General features: G+C 43.5%; 1 protein-coding gene across 12 annotated transcripts in view; it reads left to right on the top strand.

Annotated features, from left to right (window-relative positions):
* The window catches only part of TRMT61A (tRNA methyltransferase 61A), a 77,058-nt gene that overhangs the window by 1,510 nt on the left and 48,805 nt on the right, over positions 1-26,743 (top strand). For 7 of the 12 annotated variants that reach the window (XM_042866773.1, XM_042866747.1, XM_042866780.1 and 4 more), the window contains exons 2-4: positions 461-825; positions 9,544-9,810; positions 18,029-18,147. In XM_042866773.1, coding sequence (XP_042722707.1) covers positions 495-825; positions 9,544-9,810; positions 18,029-18,147 — 717 coding nt within the window. In that variant the 5' untranslated portion in view covers positions 461-494. Of the gene's footprint in view, positions 1-460; positions 826-1,840; positions 2,052-9,543; positions 9,811-18,028; positions 20,022-21,485; positions 22,270-26,743 lie in introns of those variants that run through there. The other 5 variants (XR_006178076.1, XR_006178079.1, XM_042866812.1 and 2 more) reach the window with 4 other exon arrangements.

Raw genomic sequence — 26,743 nt, forward strand, 5'->3', positions numbered from 1 at the left:
AGGCAAGTCACAGTTGTCACATACTGTAAAATCACCAAGGGATAAGTCACCAGAAGAAAATAAAATCACTGCTTAACAACATGTTCTGAGAGCTTGTGAACTGGAACCAAACAGATTGCTGAAATCAATACTGCCTTGCAAGTTTCCCAGTGGCATTAGGGAGCAGGCTGAGTAAATGCTAACAGATTCGCTAATTTTTGCTTGTAAATGTACCATACAATGATACAAATAGTGGTTATGTTCAAGTCAATGAGATCTTTTTGTTGATTTTAACTGGGTGAGGAGTGCATCGAGGGGAGGTCCCTGAGCTTCATGAGGGGCTCTCTTGCTAACATTTTACTTGCACGGTGTGTCCTTTTTTTTTTTTTTTTCTTTAATATTGGGGAAATAAAATAATTTGTCTGTACTTATAGCTTCATCGTGACACCATAACACTGTCTTGGGATTTGTCCCTTTCTAGGAGACGACCACCAGCCAACCACAAGACTGTTGCAATGAGTTTTGTTGAATATGGCGATACAATCAAGGATGGTGACACAGCTATTGTGTTCTTGGGCCACGAATCCATGTTTCCTGTGAAAGTCCAGCAAGGCAGTGTAACTCAGACTAAATATGGGGTCATCCGGCATTCTACAGATCTCATAGGCAAGAAGTATGGCTCCAAAGTGACCTGCAGTAAAGGAGGATGGGTTTTTATTCTTCATCCAACTCCAGAACTGTGGACTGTGAATCTTCCACACAGGACACAGATCCTGTATTCCACTGACATCTCTGTAATCACCATGATGTTAGAACTGAAGCCAGGCTCCATAGTATGCGAATCAGGTAATAGTCTGAGATCTTTTATTAAGAACTAACACCAACACTTTCCATGGAAAACACACTTAGCTTTACATTTTGCAAAATCTCTTTTTTTTCCGTTGTGATACAATTTTCCCAGCCCACACAAGGAGTCATTCTCTTTCATTTGCACATGCTATCAACTATTGCCTCTCCAACAAGCAACGCTGCTTCAGTATGCCAGCCTTTTGTGCACATACCTTTGAGTACATGATTAATTCATCTTAAATATATTAACAATCTTCTTTCCCTTATCTAAAACTGCTAAGTTATTCAGACGTATTTTTAAGAGAACATGATTTGAATAAAAAGTCAGACATTGGATTAGCAGTCTGCAAGAACATCATTGAGGTGAATTAGTGAAAGATGGCGAGGGACTGAACCGAGTAATATGGGGAATCAAGTGTCAGTGTTTCTATCATGTGATATGGAATTATGTACATTTTATTGTTCTCTTCCCAGCTGTGATCCACTTGTAGCATTTCAACTTCATGCAGAGCTCACTGCAGTGGCACAGTATAACAGATGATGCATTCATCACAGTGCTGTGCATTGTTTCAAAACTTGGTTTGACTTATTACCACTTCCATAGTTTTACATAATTTTTAAGTAAGGAGGAGTTACATTTCATGTAGATATACATTTTCATGGTTAGATACAGTTTATAACAACACTTTCATGATTTTATTACTGCAGGCAGTATGAGGCTTGCTTGATTTCATTTGATCTCTGTAGTTTGCAAAAATGTGAACTGTAGATAGTTTGTCCTCATTTTTTCTGCCTGTTTACTTTGAGTCTCTTTAGGAAGCAGTTTTATGTGCTTCCTTCTGAAGCATAGATATGGCAGAGGATCAGTGTGACAAGGTTGCACTGCACTGTGTTAACTTGCATTTAACATTTCCTGCGCCTACCCAAGCATGATGCTGGGCAACTTTGGGGTATTGTGGCTGCTTTCCAACACAACTGAAGTGCTGCTTATCTGCATCCAGTCGTACCCATAATAAGTCATAAATGGGCATGCTGGAAGCTGGCAAGGCCATGTAGAAGCTCCTGGCCCCTTTCTTGGGGTAGGTGAATGTTAAAGGGCAGAGCTGCACCATTACTGTTGTCAGTAATGATGAAAGATGAAAATCTTTGAAAGCTGAATTACCTGAATAGCTAAGAAATGGAAATGCTTGATGAGCTAACTGATCCACATTCTCAGAAATGTTGTGAGTCAAAAGCCATTGTTTGTAACTACAAACAATCCTTTCTGTTAATGGAAAATTGTTTCCAGGTTTATTTTAATGTCTGTGCTGTCCTAATTAGTGTTTTCACTTCAGCTTTCTAGGGAAAGCAAACAGTTCTATTACTAACATTGTGCTTGTATTGCCTGAAAGATTCACTGTTCACAAAGAAAGAGGGAGTATTGTGGCTTGAGTCACGAGTTAATCTTAAAGCAAGAGTTCTTACTGCATGTCTGCTTACGACTGACCAGAATTGGTGATTTGAATTAAAAACTGTTACATGTATTGACAACTGGAGCCTCCAGTGTGATGATGTAACTTTCTTTGGTGCCATCCAAAATTAGGCCACATTCAGCAATCGAAAATCAGTAGTGCTTGTTTAACCTTGTGTGGCTTAGGAGGAGCTAGCCAATGGTGATTAACAGAAACAAGGCAGGAAATCTGGTCTAGTAATGGCATTTGAGTCTGCTTCCTGTTAGTGCTGTCTTTAGATGTATTTTGAGCATTAATTAGCATGGAAGTCTGTCTTTTTATTATTTGACCATGAACTGATACACATAGTTGCTGTGGGGCTGGAGAGGCAAAACAGGCACAGTAAACAGGCCAGGCTCCCCTTTCTTTGCTGCTGGGCTGTGGCAGGTGTCCTGCACCTAGCTGGGGTGAGCAAGCAGAACTGGGGAGCAATCTGCACAAGTGCACCTAGAAAGAATGGGTGAAGTAAAATGAAATGCCCTCTGCGTCATGTTCTGAAGTTGTGAATACTGGTACGTATTATCTTACATGTGTAGTTAGGAAAAATCAGTTTAAAAAGTAAGGCTTAATTGTATATCACTTGAGTTGTTCAGTTTAAATTGATTCATAATGATCTGTCATAACCAATACAAGCATATTAATACAGATTTTACAATTTTTAATCGTTTTTAATAAATACATAAAGAGCAAGCAGCACATGCATAATTAAAATCATCCCAGCAAACTCTATTGAGGCTGTAAGGAGACTCAGCATCTGCCTGTTGTTTCATGATAGAGGCATAGGAATATGATCCTTTTTCTGTTTCCTGCTAATCTCTAATTTATGAAAGTACGTTGAGATTCAAAAACTGCTGATGGAGCTAAGATCTCTTGAAAGTATTGGTCCCTGGCCTGAGGAATTCACCAGTTTGAAAAGAGTTTTTTCAACCAAAAAGTTTTTTCAGTCGAGTTTTCAGCTCGAAAGGCAAATGGGATCCTGGGCTCCATCAGGAGAGGGGTGGTCAGCAGGGACAGGGAGGTGATTGTCCCTCTCTACTCGGCTCTTGTGAGGCCCCACCTGGAGTACTGTGTCCAGGTGTTCTGGAGTACTGTGTCCAGGTGTGGAGCCCTCAGTACAAGAAAGACATTGAGATTTTGGAAAGGGTCCAGAGGAGGGCAACTAAGATGATCTGGGGGCTGGAGCACCTCCCCTGTGAGGACAGGCTGAGGGAGTTGGGCTTGTTCAGCCTGGAGAAGAGAAGGCTGCGGGGTGACCTCATTGCAGCCTATCAATACCTGAAGGGAACCTACACCCAGGAGGGGAGTAAACTCTTCAAAAGGGCTGACATCAGCAGGACTAGGGGAAATGGATCCAAGTTGAAGGAGGGAAGATTTAGGTTGGATGTTAGGGGGAAGTTCTTTACTAGGAGAGTGGTTAGGCCCTGGAACGGGCTGCCCAGGGAGGTTGTGGATGCCCCGTCCTTGGACGTGTTTAAGGCCAGGCTGGACGGGGTCCTGGGCAACCTGATCTAAATGTGTATGTTTGGTGGCCCTGCTAGGCAGGGGGGTTGGAACTACATGATCCTTGGGGTCCCTTCCAACCCGGGTGATTCTGTGATTCTGTGATTCTGTGAGTTTTTGGCAGCCCGATCTTTCCAGAAGTAAAGGACACCTGAGAGCTGCTGCAATACCTGCAGTGGGTAGTGTGAAACTTTTACTCTCATCAGGTAACTCTGATCTCACCTGTGCTCACTGCATGTGCGGTCACTGTTTAAGTAAAGGAATACATTCAATTTTTTTGTTTCACCACTCTCCAAAGCTCCAAAACTAACTTTATACCATCTTCCAAGCCAAGGCTATCTTCAGTCCTGTGATTGCAGCTGCCTACAGAGTAATGACTCCATTTGACAATTTTTGCTTGTTTTAAAATTTATACTACATTGGAATAAAAATGAAACCTTTCTGATATTGTTGCTAAACATAAGTAAATACCTCTTTTTTTTATTCCAGCACCTGCTTATCTGGGCTTTTTTACTGTCCTTTCTCCCTGGTAAAGCCTAAACAAGTGTCTGTCCTTACTCTCAGAATTGCCCAGGGAATGTAGTGCAGTACTGTGAAACCTCGTTTAATCTGATAAATCTAAGAAATATTTTGCTTTCAGCAGAGCATTGTATTTAGACAAAATGTAATTTAGTCAAAAGTATTCTGACCAGTATCCCACTGATCCTTCAGCCCTCGACAAAATCAGACTCACATGAGCAAAAATGTTAATTGGATTTTTGTTTCCCTTCAGCTAAGTCCCACATTAAAAGCTGCTAAACCCTGTTCATTGCCACACAGCAATGGGGTTCCAAAGCCACAGATGGGATTTGTGAAGACTGAGAACAGTCCTCTGGGTTCCCATGGCTCCTTTGTGGACGGGTAACAAGAGCCTGTGGCCAGCTTGCCTTACACTGCAGCTCCTCCAAAACAGTTATGAAATTTTCAAACTCATGGTCTGAGTGTAGATTTTGTTAGAAGTACGCTCATAAAAAATTAAGGAGGACTTAATGATTAATTGATACTTAATAAATGATTAATAGATTATTGTGGAGTCCCAGCAAGTCAGTTGTAGTGCTGTGACTTTTCTGATTGCTCATGTCTGCACTATCTCTTTGGCATAAGTGTGTGTAAACTCTACAGCTGTATCTTTTGTGTACACACCAAAGCTATGTAACTATTAATTCAATTTTGGGACATATTCATATTAATTAAGTTTTATAATGTCTCCCATATCTGCCTCTTAGCAGGTAAGAAAGAGAAGAACTCGAATATGTGATTCTTTGTAACACCTTCTGAAGTAGAAGAAAAGCCTCATCTGTACTAACATCAGAGAGCACAGTGTTCTCTTGGCATAACCAACAACTGAAGTAGAACTGTGGCCACATGAGGCATCTCTGTGCTGGGTGCAGCCCTGTGGCTGAGGAATGCTGTTCATACCCTGAAGTTCTTGTTTCCAGGCTTTCCGGGCTTCCTTTCATCTTACCATTTTGTTTGACCACAAAGTGCATTTCTCATGCAGCTCTGAACTTCACAGTATCACCTCCATTTTGCAGAAGATCCCTCCCTAAAGAACTCTGCCTCTTGAATCACTTAAGAGCAAATTCTTTTCAGTCTTCACATTCCCATTCCTTTTGTAGGCAGTGCCAGCCTTGAAAACTTCCATGCCATGCTTCCCCAGCTCCTGCATCCAGTGAACAGTGGCCTTCTTTGGGCTCCAGCCTGCTTCCTAAAATGCCCATTTGGGCAGCATGTCCACAGCAGAAATGCAAGAGTAGGAGGTCATCTGTAAGGGGAAGTGCTTTATGCACCATCTCCTCCTGCAGTAGCCAGGCCATTTCCTTTTCCCTCTCCTCCTGCCTCCATCTGTCCCTGATCTTGCAGTTTCTCACCTCTTTCACCATGATTTGTGCCTGACTGCCCTCACAGAATGACTTTTGAGTTACAACTATCAGATGCTTAAGATCTCACCGTATACTCACTAAAACGTTTCTCCCATTACATAAACTTGTCATGTACAGTGAGCAGTGTTCCTCTGCACTGTGTTTCTTTAGATACTGGCTGTGGAGTTCTTAGCTGTGCCTAAAGATTAATTCTCCTTTGGTTTTGAGGCTCCATCCGTTCTCATGGCTGACTCATGACCCGTCTTATTATTTGCTAGGTTTAAGTGCGGTAGCTAGGAGACTAATAGAGCAACACTGATTGTTTTCTCCTATTTGACCGGTTTATAATATCTTGTGTAGCCAAATATTGCAGCAGATACTTCAATTCTATTAAAATGTTACTAGATATTGCATCGATCCAGAAATTAATGACACCACTTTTCCTGTTTTTGTGTTATATAAACCAATGTATGCACTTAAGAGCTTCCTCAGCTTTAGTTGGGATTACAAACCTGCCGTAATAAACCTGGCAAATATTTTGAATAAGCACAGCTGTAAACATCTATGGGTTCGAAATCACAGTTTTACTTCCTTTCTTAAAAAGGGAAAGCCCATGGAAAGGAAACTTTGGGGGCAGGCAAGCATAGAGAAAACATAGTGGAACATAAAATCAGGTCTCTTGTGTTTGCAGCACGGGTGGGATTCCAGGAGGATAAGCAAATTAGAAAACCAGACTAAACAGAAAACAGTGGAAGTGTGTTCCCTATTATTCAACTCTCCCTCAAGTGCTGTATTTGATGCTGTTGGAGTGCTTGTGTTTCTCTCGACTGCTCTCCTGATGTGTATCTACACAGTATTGAAGCAGCAGGTGTTATTTCTGAAGGGGTCAGATGTTGTCTGCTGCAGCCTTGAAATGAGGAATGATCGTAGTGTGGACACTGCCTCATGATGCTGAGGTGCGTGGAGGCTTCTCTGTGGAAAACATGTCTCTTGAATCAGCAGAAGGTGAGAAGAACAAACCTTTTTGAGGTCAGGGCAATTGGTGGGTTGTTCATGCGATCAGTACTTTGCTGTTTGTAAATCAGAAACAGGTATCAATAGGTACTCAGCCTGAATGTTTCATCTAGGTGTCCACTCGTTAGGATATAAATCCTTCTAAATCTGTGCTGGTTTTGTTGTCTTGGGAAAAGGTAGAAGCACTCCTCTGAGCTTAGAGGTGTCAGAGATGGATGGAGAGAAATGAAAAAGGAGTTGAGAAGGTGCTGAGAAAGCTCAGATGTTAAATATTGCAGATTTGCAGGGGAGGAGGTGAATATAAACATTAATTTCCCCTTCTATAATATAAGAGAAATAAAGATTTGAACCTGCCTTCTGTAGACAGCATTAGGAGTTGTGCCAGACCCCAGTGAGGATTGATGAACCACAACAAGTGTGTTAACTGTCAGGCATATGAGAGCTGAGGGTCATCATCATTTCACGGGATTGGGTTCAGATTCTGTGATCACTTCAAGAAAAGAAGAAATTTTGCAATGGTGGATGATTCACCACCTTGTTCTTTGTTTCCTGCAGTTTGGAGAGTGTTGTCATGGAGGAGGCAGGCAGCATCTTCAGAAATACTCTTCTCATTAGTGATGTGTTTGTATTATTCTCATGTTTGCAGTAGCCAGTCAACAACAAATAATTCCTGGCAACCTTGTTTGACAAAAGCTCAGTCTGTAATACACGCCCGCAAGCGATGACTTCCAGCATCCTGTGTTTGGTGCTGGGTTTGGCTTTGGAGTGTTCATGAATTAAAAAAAGTACTGGAAAACAAACCAAACAGTGTAACAGGATTTTGTAGGAAGGAGACAAACTGTATCTTCTCTGGTGTTTTGAAAAGCAGATTAAAAATGTAAAAGATATGAACAAGGAAACTGGATACGTGCACAGGCTGCCTCTCTTCTGTGTCCATCCCAGCTGTGCTGGCAGACCTCCCATTCACTCTTACAGATGAGCTGAGAACAATGCAAAAAGTCAGCAGCACTGCCTGTTAGGAAGGTAAAAAAATTACATTCTGTAGGATTGCAGAAGTTCTCAGTCATGCAGTCCTGCTTTCTGGTGTGAAACACAATGGCAGATTTCAGTCGTTTTAGCATCTTATGGGCATCCCTGCTTTTGTCATTACAAAAAACAGTGAAATGCTGTTTCTTTGCTATGTGTGTACATTATTTAGTTTTTGCAGCCACGTGGCTGCCATGATACCATTAATTGTTTTGACCAGTGAAAAGTTTATGTCAATATTTAGAGCCAGCTGGTACCGCAAGTGGGTAATTTGTCACGTGTGCACAGGTAACTGCCCTCTGTCTTCTGCTTGCTTTATTGTAATACTAGTGTGGATGCATGAATTTTCACTTAAAGTAATTATTTATGTTCCAGTTTTACTCTCCTATTGGACCTTTTTGGGGCCAGTGCTAAAATCTGAGGTCCTCCCTCCACTTAAAGCTGGAGAAAGTGCTGCTGCGCCTGCCAGGGTCAGGGCCTTCCCAGAGGGATGCAGGAAAGTGGTGCCCATTCTGCAGAGTATTTGGTTGATCATGTCAGATGTGGGCCCTGAGCTCTTCATGGTCTGAATGGCTCCCTTCTCAGAGCTGTCAGCTCAAATCCAGTGCCTTAGCAATATTTCACCCCTTATGTGACTAGAGGGCAAGGACCTTAGATCTGTCACTAAACTCTGACTTCCTGTCCGAGTCAGGAAAGCATTGCTCCAATTACGCTGCATACCAATCTCTGAGTCCTCTAATTAATTTCCTTTCTGCTGGTTTCTGAGCTTTCTCCACCACTGCTGTTCTTTAGATTCTGTCCTTCAGCAATAGTTTTTATGATTTGCGGTAGTTAAAAGAACTTGCTTCAGGCTGAAATTTAGCCTGAACAGTCACTGAAGATAGCTAGAAATAGATTTTCTTTCTACAGGAAAAGTGTGTTCCAAGTACAGAATTATAAATCAATAAACACAGGTAATTTGGGGTTGCTGTGGGGCTTTGAGTTTGGTGGGTTATTCTGCTAAATGCCACTTCAGTGAGTAATCTGCAATACGAGTCGGTATATGGCTGTTTTCTTCAGTGAAAACGTTGGTTATTAGTCATTATGTATTTAACATGCCAATGGATCATTAAAAATAAGTTTCCCAAATTACCAAGCTCAAACAGGAAAAAGTCTGTATCCTAATGGTTAGTCTGTGACTGTACATGGTAATCATACTTATGTTCAATTTTGGGTATGTGGCGGATCTCATTAGACTTCGCTAGACAGTGTAGACTTGTACAGGTAAGCCACCTGTGCAGTCAGGTCACTTGGTGTGACTGCAGGGAGCCCAGGGGCCTCTGCTCTGGGCAATGTCAGGGTGTGCTGAGGATGGCCGGTGTGTGACAAGAGGCCTGGGCAAAACAGCTTCCATGTCATGAAGGTTGGCTGTCTGCATAGATCCCAGTAGGGTTTTCAAACATAGGCTCTTGCCAACATCTCTTTCTTGTTTTAATGAAGCGTGAAGTTTTGAAAATATGCTGAACTTTGCCTTCATCTCTTTTTACCCTAGAAGAGTCTTGCACTTGCAAAAAAAAATCTATGTTAATTTCCTTCATATTTTCCCCCTGCATTTAATTCCTGATGTTCTTCTATAGCCCTTGTTAGAGCTGTAGCTATATTGCTGGCCCTTGGCATTGTTTTTTACTCACAGATTTTTAACTAACATTTTGAGGACCCTGAAAACTGTTTCCTGGGTCATCTAGTCCATCTGGCAGTGCCTAGCACTATCAAAAGGCATTTCACAAGCTGCTTTTCTTCTCTAGGTACAGGCAGCGGATCCCTGTCCCACGCTCTCATCAGGACAGTGGCTCCCACGGGGCACCTGTACACAGTGGAGTTCCACCAACAGAGAGCTGAGAAGGCCAAGGAGGAATTTCGGGAGCATGGAGTAGAGCATCTGGTCACAGTGACCAACCAGGATGTCTGTAAGAATGGATTTGGTGTCTCAGACATTGCAGACGCTGTGTTCCTGGATATTCCATCTCCATGGGAAGCCATTGGACATGCAAAGGCAGCGTTAAAAGCTGAAGGTAACTGTACTAGCTCTTTATAGGAAGTACCATCTCTGCCTCTCAGCTATATGTTAGATCTGCTCCTTTCCATTATGTGATCGCTGTTCTCAAATCTCAGAGTCTCTAAGTATTTCAAAGGATGAAAAAGAGGTTTTCAGTTTGCAGGGAAAGATTTGAAAAGAGCAGAACAACTTTTTCCTACAGGTCTGTGCTAGCTGCTACAATTAATGGGCAGTTTATAAAAGAAAACAACGTTTGAACCTTTGTCTGGTGCGTTTTGTAGATCTGAGGGTGTGTGGGAGGCAGCAGCAGCAATAAATGCTGAGAGCAAATTTCTTTGGCACTTCAGTGGAAAGGTGTTTGTATAAAAGGTGTTCAGAATCACTTTACATCAATCATTGCAGATTGGACCATTTTAACAATGCTCCACATCAATAATGTTAAAGAAAATGTGGTTATTCTTAAATATGCATGCTGATTTCTACCTTAAATCTCTGCTGTCAGAGCTAATGGGGAGTATGACATTGGCTGCAGTAGGAATTGAACCTAAAGGGTGTTCCAGCTTGTGCCAGCTGCTCCTGGATGATGACAACAAGTGGAGACTGCTAGTGTGGGATTGGATGGGTTTTGTCTGTTTGTAATAAATCTTTTCCCTATTCAAAAGTAGGGAATAAACCATTCTCCTATCCTGAAATAAGTTTTCCCCTGATTGCTGTTCTGCCAATGTAGCTGCACTGCTGTGAATCTGAGCTAACTTCTGCCAGGCTATGAAGTGACTTTTCTAATCAAGAGAGTATGGAGTGCAGAACAGTGCCCATGCTGGGACACGACTTTAGCAGCGTACTGACTTTAGGTAAATTGCTTGGTCTAAATCACAGGATTTAAGCTTGTTCTTAAAGGTCACTGAGTGTGTTTGAGTCAGGACCAACCCAGGCTGTAGGCTCCCCCCACTACCATGGAAAATTTTCAAGGAAGCTTTCCAATACAACGCATTCTTTAAAAAGTAAATAAATAAAAAGAGACTAATTAGCACTCTGTACCTGCAAGGATAACAGCTGAATTTGTAGCTGCTTTCCAGTGTGTCCTGGGAAAAAAATAATGTTCAGTGCACTGTACAATGCCCTTCCCATGCTCAAATTATCTAATCTAGTGAGCAGAACACTCAGCTGACTTCCCAGCTTAGAAGGCGCTGCATTGCGCAGCCCAATTTGAATTATTTAAGTGGTGCATGTTCAGAATACTGAGCAGGGCTGCTTGAGCAATTCCGAGGTTTGAAGCCCTGTCTCACTCCAGCATTTGAAAAACAGATAAAAGGTCCCATAGTACCAAACTGACTACACTTTTCTGTGCTACAAGGTTAATCTGCTAAGCCAATATTAAAAATATTTAAAACCCTGCTTTTTTTTTTTTTTTTGTCTGTAAAGTGACGTCGTGTGCGTTTCATCAGGCAGAGGGTGAAGCTGCTTACTGCTGTTTTCAAATAGTTAGAGCTCTTCTGCAGTAAGAACAGGTTGTGCATGTACTGCTGCTGCTCACCTCCATTTCGGTGATAAGGCATCACTGGAGGGAATGAGCCCTTGCGCTCTTTTCCCTCTGTATCCTCTCTCATGCATCTGGACAGGATCATGTGGCAGGTTTTATTGTGATGCACAATGTAAACATTGCATCTGTGCTGCCAGGTAGTGGTCATTCATTCGCTGAGGTCGTAAGGTAATTAGGTTGAAGTCAGGGCTGAATGAATTCAATATATAGCATCCAGTTAACCTCCTCTTTAGAACCACAGTATTCCTTATGGAGTTTTCAGCTGAGATTGCATGTAAGAGAGAGTTCTCGACCTTAACAAATGCTTATCAAATCAGTATTTTCTCTCCTACTTATGCTCAAGATCCTGAGTATTGCAGCTCCTAGTAGGCTGAGTGTTAATGATCCTCTTCACAGAGTACATTTATCGCTCACGTTATGCCTACCAGTAGGCTGCAAATATGCTGCTTACGATAGCTTGGCCTCCCGTTTAGTGCACTGCCAACTTGTGAAGAGCTAAAGGGATAAAAATGCACAGAGTGTTTTTGACTCGAAGGTTCTTGTTCTCTGGTGACATGCTCTGCTGATGCTCAGGCTTGCATCTCAGCTGCATCCTTCTGTGCTCATTTCACCAGTCAAGCTTTCAAGCAGAAATGCTGCTTGTAATATCTCTCAGGCACTGCTGCACTGCAGAACTTGCTTTCATTTCCAGACCTGCACTGTTTTCCTTTAGCAGCATCTGCTGATGAATGCTTTTCTGTAGTCATAGCAGTATCTGACCTTGGTGGTTTTTTGCAAAGTTGCTGTTAACCCCTTGAGGCTAGATTTTTAAAAAAAGAATAATTTAACAGAATGAAAAAAATGAGAGGTAACAGAAATATCCTCCACATCCTACAGTGCTTAAATACCCTGAAACTTTTGACTCAGTCATCTCCCAGCTGAATACTGTAGTGCTTTGGTTATAATTCTGTACCCACCTACTCTGCTCTCTAAGTATTGCCTATTTCATACATATATACATACAATTGTTAGAGTTGGAAGGAACCTTTAAAGGCCATCCAGTCCAACCCCCCTGCACTGAGCAGGGACATCCACAGCTCCATCAGGTGCTCAGAGCCCCGTCCAGCCTGACCTTGGCTGTTTCTAAGGATGGGGCATCCACCACGTCTTTGAGCAAGCCTGTGCCAGTGCATCACCACCCTTATTGTAAAGAAGCTTCTTTCTTATGTTCAACCTTCATCTCCTCTCTCCATAAAGCCCCTAAATTATGAGTTTGTCAAATAGTGATCTGTGTGATCTCACCTGGATTGAGTGACATGGTTCAGGTCTCCCCAGAAAGCCCTGCAGCGGGAGTTCCCTCCAAACACTTCCCTGTATGGGCCTCTGTGTTTCTTCCATTGAAGAAACCTTTTAGGAATACTCTGCTCTTCTTAGAGGTAGTTGCTTTTCATTTCCAAAGTCTTTTGTCTGTTCTGTTAGTTCACAGTGGACTTAAAACAGGTCTTGCTTGCATTCTTTCCTCTACCATAGCCATTGATTGTTGTTCTAACTTGCCAGTTTGGGTTCTTACGGTTGCTGTATAAGCAAATAAATAACGCCCCAACCTCCCAGTAGCCTGTGGTGTAGGTAAAGGATTTAATTTTCATTTAGGTTTGCTTCCTTCCTCCCTGGTGCATTCAGGGAATACCAGTTCCATGCAGAAATTCTCACTGGCTATTTTTCCTGAGCCCTAGAGGTTATTCATGGTCCCATTTTCAAACCACCCAGGTATGGCTTTGAGGAGCAGCTGAAATCTTCAGCCACTTCCATGGCAGCTGTGTTGGGAGCCCCCCGGGCTGAACCATGCTGAGAGGGCAGCAACGTGAGGCTGCTGCTGGTTGAACCTCAGCTGCCTCAGCAGCACACAGGGAATGTGTTAGGGCAGGAAGTGGAGCCTGTCAGTCTAGTGTGCTGTCTAGACTTTCTTCCTCCACCCATGCAGGTGGTACACAAGATGGTATCAGTGCTTCTCATGTCCATAGGAGGTTGTTTTGGAATAAAGGAATGAAGCCATATGTGTCTGTAAAACACCATCACCAGCCTTTATTAGTGCCATCTGCTTTGATTTGAAGGAGAATTTGCTCAAGGTGAAGTTAAGGATAATCAAGGTCAGACTGGACAAGTCTTTGAGCACCCTGATCTAACTGTAGGTGACCCTCTTCATTGCAGGGGAGTTGGGCTAGATGACCTTTAAAGGTCTCTTCCACCTCAAACAATTCTATAATTGTATGATAGTTTGAAACAACCTCCCAGTGTTGAGGGACCATCTGGTCTAGCGCAGAGCTGCCCTGCTAGGATCAGAAGTAGGTGCTAACTCTCAAATTCCATCTGGTTCCCAAGCAGTACTTGCTGAGCTAAGCACGGCTGGCGTATCTTGTTGGAAGGCATTAACCTAGCTGAGGTTGCAGGGATTTTTAGCTCAGCTGCACACAATGGGTCTGGCCCAGCAGCCTAAGCAGAAATGATTCCCTCACCTGTCGTGAGCTAAGCAGGTTTCCTGCACTGTAATCCATGCTGTGGAATGCTGTCCAAAATTGTTGGACTTTGCACAGCTTGTAGAAAGAAGCTGGGGATGAAGGGAATCTTAAAGGAAGTTGTTAGATTTTTTTCACGAGTTTGGTGCCAACTTTTTTTTTTTTCTTTTCATTTTTGATACATGCTTTAGCCAGCTCCATAGCAGTCAGTAGGAATGAATTCCTTTGGAAGGGTGCACCTACAAACACAGAGGTTAAGGTCACATTTGCAGAAAATGGCATTGAGCTCCCATTAAAGAGCTGGCAATGGATTTGGAAAAATTTTTCTTTTCTGAATCAAGAAACATCCTTTAATTTTTAACAACAGCCAAATCCTCTAATTTCACTTGTCAAGGAAGCTGCATCAAATCGCCCACGAGCACATTCATTTAAAGGACATTTTGTCCCCTTTTGCAGAGGCAATATTTTTAGTGTCCTACTAGCACAGAGTAAATGCCATAGTGATGCTGCTCTGTGACTTTCCTGCCTCGCCCCTACATAATGGTCATGCTATGGGATCTTTGTAACATAATCTTCCAATTATCACAAGGCTCTGAAATCCCAAAACCCAGAGCTGTGTTCTCTTACCAGAAATAAAAATGCTGTGCTGCATTTTCTGCGTCACAGAACCATTTCCAAAATTATGGGCCCTTTTCTCAGGAACTTAGCAGTGCTGCACTACATATGTTCTTTTCACATCCTCTGAGTAATACTGTGATGATGAGCAAACCTAGCAGAGTACTTGTGACGCATACAGCAACCTGCAAAAGAGAGGGCACGTAACTTGGACACATGTTGTTTTCATATCATGAGGATGCATTGAGTTTGTGTCCATTGGTAGCACTGCCAGATTTTCCATGCTGGATACCTCGTGCAGATTTTAGGTAAGTAGAACTGGTAGAGGTGTTACTCTTTGCTCACACAAACCAGAAACGCAGTTGCTTGGTGGAGTTGCATAGAAGCACACCAAAAGCTGTGCTGGAAGGAGGAGCAATTTCCAAGGCACTGATCTCTAGTAAAGATAGCAAGGTGTGTCTCTTGATTATTAATTAGATACTTTCAATACCATGCTTAAAAAAATGTACAGTGCTTTGTAGATGCAAATGCTCTCTTTTATTTTTTCCCCTTCCCCTAAGCTCTCTCCTCTAATTGTTCCAATTGTACTTTAATTTTCATAGGCTTTTGACCCCACTGCTGGTTAGAGTGGCTGCCAGGACTGTGTGGGCACCTTCCAGCCTACACATTCAGATTTAACCTCTCCATTAAATGTTTCAAATAAACTCACTCTCTGTAAAATTGAAGGTGGAAAAAGAAATGTAAGTCTTTAATACAGACTCATTATTTTCTTTTCAACTTTAGCACTTGTCAGAGGCATTATACATGAATAAACACATTTTTAGACAGCTCTTCAGATCAAAAAGCTCACACGGCTTCCCAATGTGAACAGGATTAATCTCAGATAATTGCTGTATCCATTTATGATGACACGCAGGTCTCATTAAACAAATTTAGGAACAGTAGCTTTCCTAAAAGGAGAGCTCTGAGAGAACATGAACCTGGCTTGCACCTGGAAGTCCTGCTCCTTCAGCAGAAGAGCATGTCCTTCTCAGTGCTGCTTTTCCTTTGCTCAGAGTCCACTATTTTTTTGCAGCTAAAAACACCATGGCAAATGAAGCATCCCAAATCTATTTTAGGCAGTCTCTGTAAGTCTGGAGCTGCAATTTCATTTCTACCTTCAAGCCTTCTGCTAATTGCAGCCTTCCAACCTTTTCTTAACACCTGCTTAATGAAACAAGTTCAGGCCATGAGTCCAACCCAGCCTGTAGGGTGATGTTGAGAGGAGACAGCAAAGAAGACCTCCTCGCCTGTTTGACAGACGCCATCTGGATGTCAGCTATCACAAGCACCTTCTTCTCATGTAGCCCAGCTTCCCTAAGCAGCCTGCTTTGTGAGGAGGCAGCCTGATAAATTAACACCAAGTTTGGTGCTGCCATGCTGTGCTCAGCTGACCATCCTGAGGCAAAATGAAGGTTGCTCTGGCTTTAATTGGAGGCTTGACAAAAGCCGTAGGCGGGTCTGCAGCTTGTGTTGCCGCAGTTGTGTGCAGGCTTCTTACTTTTCCCCTGTGAATCCACAGCTTGTGCCTAAAGATGTCTTGAAATCTTTGCAGTCGGAGTAAATGAGAACAGGTTTGTTGTAAATGTAAATATGTTGCCATCTTTTGTTTCAATATGAATGCAAAAAATGAAAAGCCTGAATGAAATCGTAGTAAGTCTCAGATCTCAGTGCAGATTCTTTCTTCACAGACAAAGGGTTACTGTGAGCTGACATTTAGCTAAGTTAGACGTTTGTTCAGTTCCCTGCGCAATAAGAACATGGCATCGTTCTCTATGGCATATGGTCATTATAGTAACTTTCTAGTTAAGTAACTGAAATTTCTTCTCGAGCTTTTCTCTTTTATGTCTACAACCATGGCAGTGTACTGCCTGGCCAGAAGGGAAGAGCTGCTGGATGCAGTTCTGGTAGTGCTGACCGTGCTGATAAACATAGAAATCTAATTTCATGGGATCTAACAGACCGGGTGCGCAATTAAATTGGCATCCCGAGAGTTGGTTAATAGTGACACAAACCAGCATTAATTTTGCAGGTGGTTATTAGATTTGTTCTTTAATTGTCACTCCAGGGAATTGCTTGTCTGGGGTACTTTGTTCTGAAGATGCATGATAAGAACTGCTGGCTGTGGAGACTTTATCCCAGGACTAAAATTAAATCCTGCTTAGTGTGTGGTGGATTAATGGTCATGGAAAGTGTTCTTCCCCAATCAGTGCCCGGCACATCATTGCTGTGCAGTAACTGGAGTGCTATAGTGACACTCTCAGATCTGATGCTTTCTTTTTTTAGAGATGTGACTTTAGAAATGAGGAAGGGGGGGGGGGAAAAGAGTGAGTTTGAGATAAAGCAGGCCTCATGTAGCCCCTGCATTGCCTCTATTTTTAGCAGGATGCTTTGCTCTCAGCTGCACGGGTTTTTTAACTGCTTAGACAACAGGGTTTGGGAGGCTCAACGGGATGAGCCTGGGAGAGGGCTGGGAAGGAATGCAAATTAGGTCAGCACACATTTTCATCTAATTGTAAGAAGTGAAACACTGGCTAAAGCTGCATTGTCCAGCTCCTTCCCCAGCACAAAAGCTTTTCAGGAAGGGCAGCGTCCCTCGTGGGACACTGTGTCCTGGGTGAAAGCACATGCCCTGGCTTTGTGGCAGACAGTGTCCTTATAATTCTTTGATCTGATTTGGCTGTGGCTTTTCAGGGTAAATCTGAATCGTTCTATTCTCAGCTGTTAAGGTGACATTGTAGCCAGCAGAAAGTTGTAGGGAACCTCTTAGTGTTCTGAATGTGGAATCCAAACTGAGCCATGCGCAGAGGAGGAGGTGAGTGTTAGTTTGTCACTAAGAGCCCTTTCCTAGTGGTTTGGTGCATTTGCTGTGAAACTGCCCGATGTGGTATTCAGTAAATTTTAATGCTCAAGAGACACGCTAGTCAGCTTGACTAAAAGGGTAAAATCTTAACAGCACTCCATCTATGGCCTGGAGAGATTACTTTATTCTGTACACGCATACCATCGTTCCCAAATAAACACAGCCGCTTTTGTCGGAGCGTGTGTGCACGCACACTTAGATTCTAATGAAGGCAGCTCTGAACAGTGTGTGGAGAATGACTTCTGGCTTTGTGTAGTTGCCAGCTTCAGAGCAGTGCCTCGGCCCAGAACAGTGGATAGTGACACCGAAAGAGGCACTGCCCTGAGGGGATTGACTTTAAGAGTTTTATCATGAACGAGTGTGGTGGGCAACGCTGGGTTTGGGAGATGAGTGAGTTTGCCACTGCAGTTTTCAAAGAGTCTGATGCATCTTGTGAAACCATCCCTGCTTGATGCTGACGCTTTGATCCCACAGAGTTGCCTGACGAAGATTTTCTTTCAGAATGTTTTTATTTTTGTATAATTCACAGAATCTTAGAATATCCCATGTTGGAAGTGATGCATAAGAATCATCGAGTCCAGCTCCTAATTGTAATTTTACTTGCAGCTAGCAGAATTTGAAAAAATAGAAAAAGTGCTTCATTTGTGTTCTTGCCCTCTTATCTACTACCTGTCTTCTTTTGCAGGTGGCCGCATCTGCTCTTTCTCCCCCTGCATTGAACAAGTCCAGAGAACTTGCCTAGCAATGGAAGAGTACGGTTTTACAGAGATTAACACCTTGGAAATTCTGCTCCGAGTATACAATGTAAGGACAATTAGCTTGCAAATCCCTGACCTTGGAAAAGCAGCTGAGGATAATTCTAGCGCTGGCTTTGACAGCAGCAACCCATCAAACCAAGGTAGCCCAGGCACTAATCTGCAGCAAGGAGTGGTGCAGTTCAAAAGCGGCGTGCCACTGAGGGAGATGGTGGGTCACACTGGGTACCTGACCTTTGCCACTAAGAGCCTCTTCTAGTACACTTCATTTGGGGAAGTTTGGAGTGTTTTGTGTGTTTGTGTGCATTTGCCGTTTTCGTGGTTCTTTTTTGTAGGGCATCCAAATTTTTCCTTGTCAGGGAATTCCATATATAGTCAGATTTAGTTGGAATATGCTTTGTTTAAATAGCACGCAGGCATTAACCAGAGCAGCATCCAAGGGAATGTTGGAACTGTGGAGCGGTGCTCCGCTTGCCGTCAGAAAGACAAAGTAATAGCAAGTGGCCATTCATTGGAATGTGTGGGATAGAGATTCCTCCTGATAAGAAAGTAAAACAGCACACTGATCACAAATAAGATGGATTTTTTTCCTCCTCTTTTCTGAATGACTTTCCCAATTTTATGTTTTTATCACAGCACCACGAGACAGCTCTCTTTTTAAACTTCTCTGGCGTATGTGTGTTGCTTTTAGGAACGTGGAAGTGCTTCTTTGCTTCCTTTTGGATGTGCAAGTTGCAGAGCTGTACGGTTGCCTGCATGGCAGGTCACAGTATTAGTGTTTCTTTGGAAAATGTAGAGCTGCACAGAGGGTTATTGGCAGCACTCAGGATCACAGCCTCTTACTCCATTCTGGCATCTGCAAATCACTTGGATTACAGAGTTTAAATAAGTGTGCTAATTGTTGGATTTGGTCTAAAATGGTATTGCTGTCAATTGATAGTAGAAAATCAGGCATAGATTTGTATTATAATCTTCTAATAGGTCTGCTGTCAGTGTTATGAACCCACTGTGAAAATGCACATTAACAGATGGGGAATGTTACCTGAACTTCTGTTTGTGAGCAGTGTGGCCGAGGTGCAGTTTGCTTGGTGTTTTATGTGCACGACGGTGAGTTATCGTCCTGCAGCTGAGTGACAGTAAGATTGCTTTTGGCAGGACTTGTCTCCAAATGGCAACGATAATGCAAACGTGGTAAAACCATTAATCAGCCTTATTAATTAAGTTTTTAGACCATTTACTCTTCAGTATTCCATAAAAGCTGGTGGGTGGGATGAACTTTTTGAATGCTGGATTACGTGTTATTATTTACAGAGTAAAATAATTATGAAAAATGTTGAAGTTCCTCTTTTTATTTAATGTGTAGGGTTTTTTTTTTTTTAACAATTTCACAGATATTCCAGCCACCAGTACCATCTCTGGAAACATTTGGCTGTGCCTTGCATTTGGCGCTTTCATTTGTTGATTGTAAGAAAAATAACCATCCATAACCTGCTGCCTGAGCAATTGAACCTGATATCCCTCCCCCATTCTTGACAAAAATAAACAAAGCTAAGCTTTTAACATGTTATGGCAGAATGCTAATCCATAATGGTTTAAAGAAAGCTCAACCGATCACGACAGCAAAGATAAACTGTTGAGCAGATTAAAGGCAGAAAGCAATTCTGTAGCACTAAATCAGTTATGTAAGCAGGCCTACCATTGTAGCTTTTCTCCAGAAATTATGTGAATGTTCTGTTTCTGCTGTTAACTTCCTTTAGACAGATTTGTGCTAAACTGCTAACACTGTTGGTGTGGTTTGGTGGCTGTGTTGTAATGATGTACATATAAGTGCATATGCGCATGTTCTTGTGTGCTTGAACTGCCACCATGGAAGTGGTGCTAAGGGACTCAAATAAACCAGAAGAAGGCACGAGGAATTAGAAAGTTAATGCTATGAGACTGCTTACCTGGAGGTGATTCATACTTTCTAACAAGTGGGATCCCCAGCCTTCACCAGGGATAATCATAGAATCATAGAATCGCAAGGTTGGAAACAACCTGCAAATTGTATATAGATCAAGATCATCTAGTCCAACCATCCTCCCACTACCACTGCTACCACAAGCTACTAACCCATATCTCATAGTTCCTCATCCAGACGCCTCTTGAACACTGCCAGCGACGGTGACTCCACCACTTCCCTGGGCAGCCATTCCAGTGCCTGACCACTCTCTGAGAGAAAAAGTTTTTCCTTATGTCTAACCCAAAACCTCCTCTGGCACAACTCGTGACCATTTCCTTGGGTCCTGTTTGTTGCCTGGGAGAAGTGGCCAAACCCCTCCTCATCACAACCTCCCTTCAGGAAGTTGTAGAGTGCAATGAGGTTTCCTCTGAGCCTCCTCCAAATAACTTCAGGGATTCTTTTCTGACATTCCAACAGGATTAAAGAGGAACAAAGTCACATTTCTGTCCTACAAATAGACATGGAATGGAAATACCAATGTGTCTTCACGGAGTTTGAAACAAGGCTTGATGCTTCTTTGCCTACAAAGCTCAATTCAGAACCCCTTGAAATAAACCATTGACTTTGCATGGCCCATATTGATTTGATCTCTGCTGAGGAAAGGCAAGCATTGCGTAACAGGAGAAGGATTTAATTTCTGTCTTTGCAATATTAAAAAGGCCTCTGTGTCCTTGTTGCCAGTTCTGGCCATGGCTATCACCACACTGCTTCCTGCTGGTGTTTTGCTGGCAGGGTCATGGGGAGAACTCTTTCTGCCCAGCACGGACCACCTCTTAGTTCTGCTTATGATTATCCACTTAAACATTCTGGCAATCTTTGCTGTCAAAAGTAGTAAATCCAAAGTATGGGTTTTTCCCATCACAGTGGCTGAATCTGCTTGGGCCACACTTTCAATGACTCATCTTTCTTTTTAAGACACTTTTAGTCTTCAGTCTAGAATGAGACACCTCTTCTCCCTGCCCTACCACAGCTCAGTCACACATTGCCAGGCCACCTTCTCCTTGCTAGCTGTGCACCTGCATCCCTGGCTTTGGACAAGCACCAATACACGCCTCTGCCTCACAGCTGGGTTCAGCTTGTCCCATGTGCTCCATGCCCTCCAAGCCAGCAGTCATAGACACCTTGCAACCTACAAGGCAAACAATAATGACTCAGGTGAGGCTTGTGAAACACTCGAGAGGCTTGCTGTTGTTCACTGTCTTGCTGTGCTTTAATTAAAGCATTGCAGATCTATATCTCATTGTGGTTGTTTCCTTCTTATTTGCTAGCACAATTTTCCTCTGAAGATGTGAATATAAATTGTGCTTGAGAAACTGAAAGGGATCATGTAGCAAAAGCAGTATGAACTTCCTCTTTTGCCTAATTTCCTGCTCTATTCTCCTTAGGTACTTTGGGCTACGTGATGGTGAGGAGATGGCTCTTGCTTGGAAGTGTTCCAGAGATGAGGGTTCTGGTTCACACACTCCCTCGAGAGTACATCTGTGCTCCATTAGTCCTGGTGAGCGGGATGATTGCGGAAGTCGTAGTGACCCAGAAAGGCAGGGGGCTCAGAGATGCAGCAAGTCTAGATCTGTTTGTAAATACTAGTGCACATCCCAGCCGCCTGCATCATTAGGTGCTCAAGCACACTGGCAGCACATGTTTGTGCCATGTAGGTTCCTTCTGAATAGACTGGAGACAGCTGTGCCCTCCTGGGCTGCAGTTCAGTGATGTCCAGTGCCTAAAACTCACCTCTGATGCAGCTGGGAGCAGGGCACACTCAGAAAAGGAGGGCTGGGGCTCTCAGACACTATTTGCAGGGCTCCATCTCAGCTTCTGCTTGCGCAAGTATGAGAGGCACAAGGAGAGAAAAGTGGGAGAGCTAGTGTTGCATAATGATGTTGCACCAAAGGTACGTGCAGCTGTGAGTAGCTGAAGGGGGTTGCTCTACTACCAGAAAGTTCTGTCAGTGTCACCATGAGGAAAAGCATTTACATGCTACTGGCCTCCTGAGTGCTCCTGAGGAACCGTTGTTCAGATGCCAAGAGAAAGGAGCCAGACTGTTATTTCCCTTTTCCCTGTGTGACAGCTTCTGAACTGGAATGAATCTGCAACGGTATCAATGCAGAGAACAAACAGACCTTGAATCAAATTGTCAAATAAAAATAATTGTCCTCGCTTTTACCTGAATATCTCTCTCATGAGCTCCCTGTCCTTTTGTTGACTGCTCAGGACATGCTGTTCTTCTCTTAGGGAGGGCAACAGCTCTGAACTCCTAGGTGAGCTGGCTGACATGCTGATAGAAATGACTGCAGAAGGCAGCTGGGAGCAGAGGCCTGTGGGAGCGATCACTGTACCTACATGTTTCTCACCTGGTTCCAAGGACAGATGACATACAGCTGCACCTTCCATACAGTGAAGTGATCTGTTCCCCTCATCTCCCACTTGCCTTCAAACCCAAAGGTAGCAGAGCATGCATGCACAAGCCCCTCCTCGTGCTGCAAAGCAACTCAGGTAGCACAGCCAGGTTTTTGGCAAGCGCCAGCATTTTCCTGTTTGCTTTACAACTGCTGTCCCACAGAGTGAGGAGTAAGGCATCATTTGACATCCCAACCTCAGGCACGTGACCACAGAGACTCCACAGACACAGTTGCTGCAAGGTGCTGTGTGTACTGTTGCAAAGCTCCTCACCCCTGAGCATCCCATGGAGATGGTGTGTGGCTATGGCAGTAGCACAGCCTCGCTTAAGCTGTTACAGACCTCAGCCTGAAGTTATTTCAGATGGGGCTGAGTAGATTGATGCTAAATTTTGTATTCCTTTATTGTTCTTGAGAGGGAGATTTGCATGAATGGTTCCACTGAAACTGTGAATGATTCTCAGGGGGTCCAGATAACTGCAGGAGCTGTCAGAGCCCAGGACCAAGGGCTTCCAGAGATGCTGGCTGAGCAGACATGGCTACCCAAGCAGAGAGAGAGCTTTTTGCATCTTTGTCCAGCTAGCACTGACACTGGTTCAGCATGAAATGTGATGAGTCCTTCTGAGCCAAGAGAAACTGCTGTATGAGCAACCTCCCTTTGTCACTGTGCAGGACAGGGAGGTCTGCAACGGAATTCCTCTCTTCAGTTGCTTTGGGAACTGAGAACCCCTTCTTCCTTGAGTCACAAGAAGCTCAGCAGTCATTACCTCTAATGCAGGTGTGTGCACTCAGGCTAGCTGCTTGCTGGTCATGTGGGATGAAAGTTTGTGGTGCCAGAATATTCGGAGCCAGATGTTCTTTCATTCCACTTGAGGGATGAGGAAGATGATGAAGTTATAGGCTGTATCTTGCTTTTTACATTAGTCTTTCATGACCTTAGAAATTGTCCATAAGGCACTATTTCCATATATTAAGTCAGAATCAAGCTATTTGTAGGGATCTGAGAACCAATTCTGCCCAAAGGAAGAAATGAAAGAACAGGTAGCAAGGTAGAAATGATTTATTGGAGAAGGCTTCCTGGACTTGTGCAATGAAGAGGCAATTTTCCAGAAGGTTCCAGATGTTCCCTGTAAAAGTCGTGGATCAGAAATGCTCATTAGTGTGGATGTCTATAATCTGGTGTTTTACTGAGTCAGTTTAATCAGGCTGTTTTAACACGGCACACAAGCAGGGGCATTGCTGAGCTCGAGAACCTGTGGAGTGAAAAGGAGAGAGGGAGAGAGCAGAAGAGGTTTTGAAAGTGTCTGCATTCATGTCAGCCTGCTGAATTACATGTACGTTGTGTCACACTTGTTAGCAAAGCCACACTGCTGTCTAAGTTAACTGGGGGTCTCATACAATAGAATTATATATAGTACAGAAAAGAATCACCCACTTCAGTATACAACCAGGCAAGAGCGTGGCACAAGATATTTGATTAGCTGGGTGAGAAATTGGATTTAGAAACCACTTATAATCCCTGCACGTTCTCTGTGGTTTTGTGTCCTCTGTCAAATACAGTGGAAGCATTTAAGAAAATCAGCAGAAGTTGAGTACGATATATACCCAGAAGTACACTGTGCCTCTTGGGAGATGGACTTCAAGTTTTTATTACCCAGTGCTCACAGGAGGATCATTCATTTTTAACATTTTCTCAAAGGTCTTAGCAGCACTTAAAAAAGAGAGAAAAGTGCCTTTTTTCAGTGGGAGATCAGAAACGCACGTGGTTGCAGCTGATGATCAGCCTGTGGACACGTCAGAGCAAGGATGGCCACAGTGAGCTCCTTAATGTTTCTTTCTTGGAGACCGTAAATAGGACTGTACCCCCAGTGAGTTTTCATTGCATCCACAACAGGGAGAAGGCAAAGGCATTTTGTGCCCCAGCACCAATTGGCTTTCCTTACTCATTTCAGCCTTTGGGAATCACACAGCCCTGCAGTCATCATACTATGAGCCCTCAGTGACTGACGCACGAGAGCATTGTGCAAGTCAGAGGCAAGACGGAGAGCAGAGCCCTGAAGCTCCATGTCCTCCCCACTGCTACGCAGGCTGTGGCTCCTTCCTAAATAGCACTGCTCTGCAAATGCTCAGCAAGAAGCTCCTCTGAAGCAAAGCTGTTCCTGCCCTTGCCTGGCAACACATCATGGCCCACAAGTCCTCACAGCACCTGGATGCAAGTACAGTTAGATAACAGCGTTCACCGAGCGACAACCCACTGCCCAATCAGATCATGCAGCCACATCAATCTTAATGATTTTCTGAAACTTTAATTCATTTTACTCTGTAGCCATTCTCATTTATTAGCTGAATTAATTTTATACGGATTAAAAATTCAAGTCAATCACTTTGAAACAGAAAAGTGGCATTTTAAAATCTATATTCTGTCCCAAGCCTATAAATACGTCTGCCTCGCAGAAATCAGCTGTTTATGGCTGATCTTATAGCAGAGGATGACTCAAAGAGGCTTATGTGCTGCATTGTTTTTATCAGAGCTGAACAAAAAGCACCCCTAAGTCCTCTGTGAATTAGGGGCATCAGTGACTGTGGGTAGCTCCTGCATCGTTTCCCAGCCAGACCAAGTGGCACAGCTTTCTGGTGGCCTGTGCCCAGTGCTGTGCTGCCAGCAGTAGGCAGTCACATTTTGTTATGCTTCCATACAACAACAGGCAGCACTTGATTTCCTCAAGTGAGAATTAACAAAGCAGACATAGCTCATAGACTGCTGATTACTCCAAACATGGTTTCCTCCTCCGTTGCCCCGCTTTGTTACAGAGCACATACCAGTGTTGGATTGAATTATAAACCCCAAAATAATATTAAAAGAACATAAGCAAGGCTGTAGAGCCAGCCCTGCATACATGAGGGGATCTAATAGAATTAAGGTGCTTTTTGGAGCCAGTAGGTGGGAGATGAGTAAGGCTGAATGATGCCCTTGGGGATGAGAGCAGAAGTGCTGGGGGGGAGCAGAAGTTGCATTGGGCGTTGCCACATCCATCCTGGTGTAACTCAAAGTAAATGACACAGAAATAGGAGGGAGCAGCTGGTCAAGGAAGTCTGGTGGTGGGACAGAGCTATTTTTAGGGAAGGACAGGTTGTAAGGAAGTACAGAAAAGCCTTACAGGTGAGACCTTGTTACCACTGACTGGGCAGTGAAGCACTAGGGGTAAATGGAAAGTGCTACTTAGGTGAGGGCAGTACCCCTATCTGCTCATACAGAGATTGATGCCAACACTGTGTGGGGAGGACGAAGATGAGAACTCAGCAGCACTATAGCCTGGGTCAGGGTGAGCCCCTACATCCTGACAGAGGACAGGGTGAGCCCCTTCCTGCTTGGGGAGCTGCTTTGAGCCTCTGAGCTGCTGGGTGCATGTCAGATTCAATTCCACTTGTGTTTTTGACCTCGGTGATTAGATTAATATTGCAAAACTCCAGTTTGCCCACTTGTGAGATGGGAGGTGTTTGTTATGACTTTGTTTCCTAAACATGGGAAAGCCTTTGAAAAGCAAAGGGCTTGCTCAGCTGTGTCCATAAACATTCAGATTGCTCCTGATTTGTTTTCTTCACCCATGTTTACCCTCCTAGTCTGCTTGTTGCTGTTTAGCCAACGCAGCGATGCTGCGATCCCAGGATGGGAGCAGCCTCCTACCTGCAGCGTGGGATCAAACCTCTTGGCTCCCACCCCTGAATCTGTGATGAACCAAAGGGCCAGGCTCTTAAGTTCTGTGTTGCAATTCCTTTCTTCACCCCAAAAAGAGCCCATTCCTAGCAGAGTTCAGCTGACGATGCAGAGCTGGGATAAATGCGGTTGCCATGTACCTTTGGCTCTTGGTTTACCAGCACGGGGCTCAGCTGTGAGCAGGTGTCTGCAGCCCCATTGCTCTGCCAGGCAGCTGGAGCAGCCCGAAGTCCAGCTTTTACACTTGGTTTGGAAGGAAAAAAAAAAAATGCAATAAACACACACTGCAATTTACATGAATTTTTTTTTCCACAGCCGAGACTAAAGCCAGTCTTTATGTGCTTGGAATTTGTTTAAAATAATTGCTATTTATGCATTTTTTTTGGCAATTTACCAATCTAATCAGCATAATTTGTCTGTGCTGGAACAAATCTACAAGACTCCAGAAGTGCTCTGCAGATCATGCAGATTAAACACGAACTAATTAGTAGATTTCTGGATCTCTTAAGTCCACAGCTTTGGAAATAGCCAT

This window comes from Lagopus leucura, unplaced genomic scaffold (assembly GCF_019238085.1).
Source record: "Lagopus leucura isolate 7727_CA_CO unplaced genomic scaffold, USGS_WTPT01 Super-Scaffold_1, whole genome shotgun sequence".
NCBI classification, from domain to species: Eukaryota; Metazoa; Chordata; class Aves; order Galliformes; family Phasianidae; genus Lagopus; species Lagopus leucura.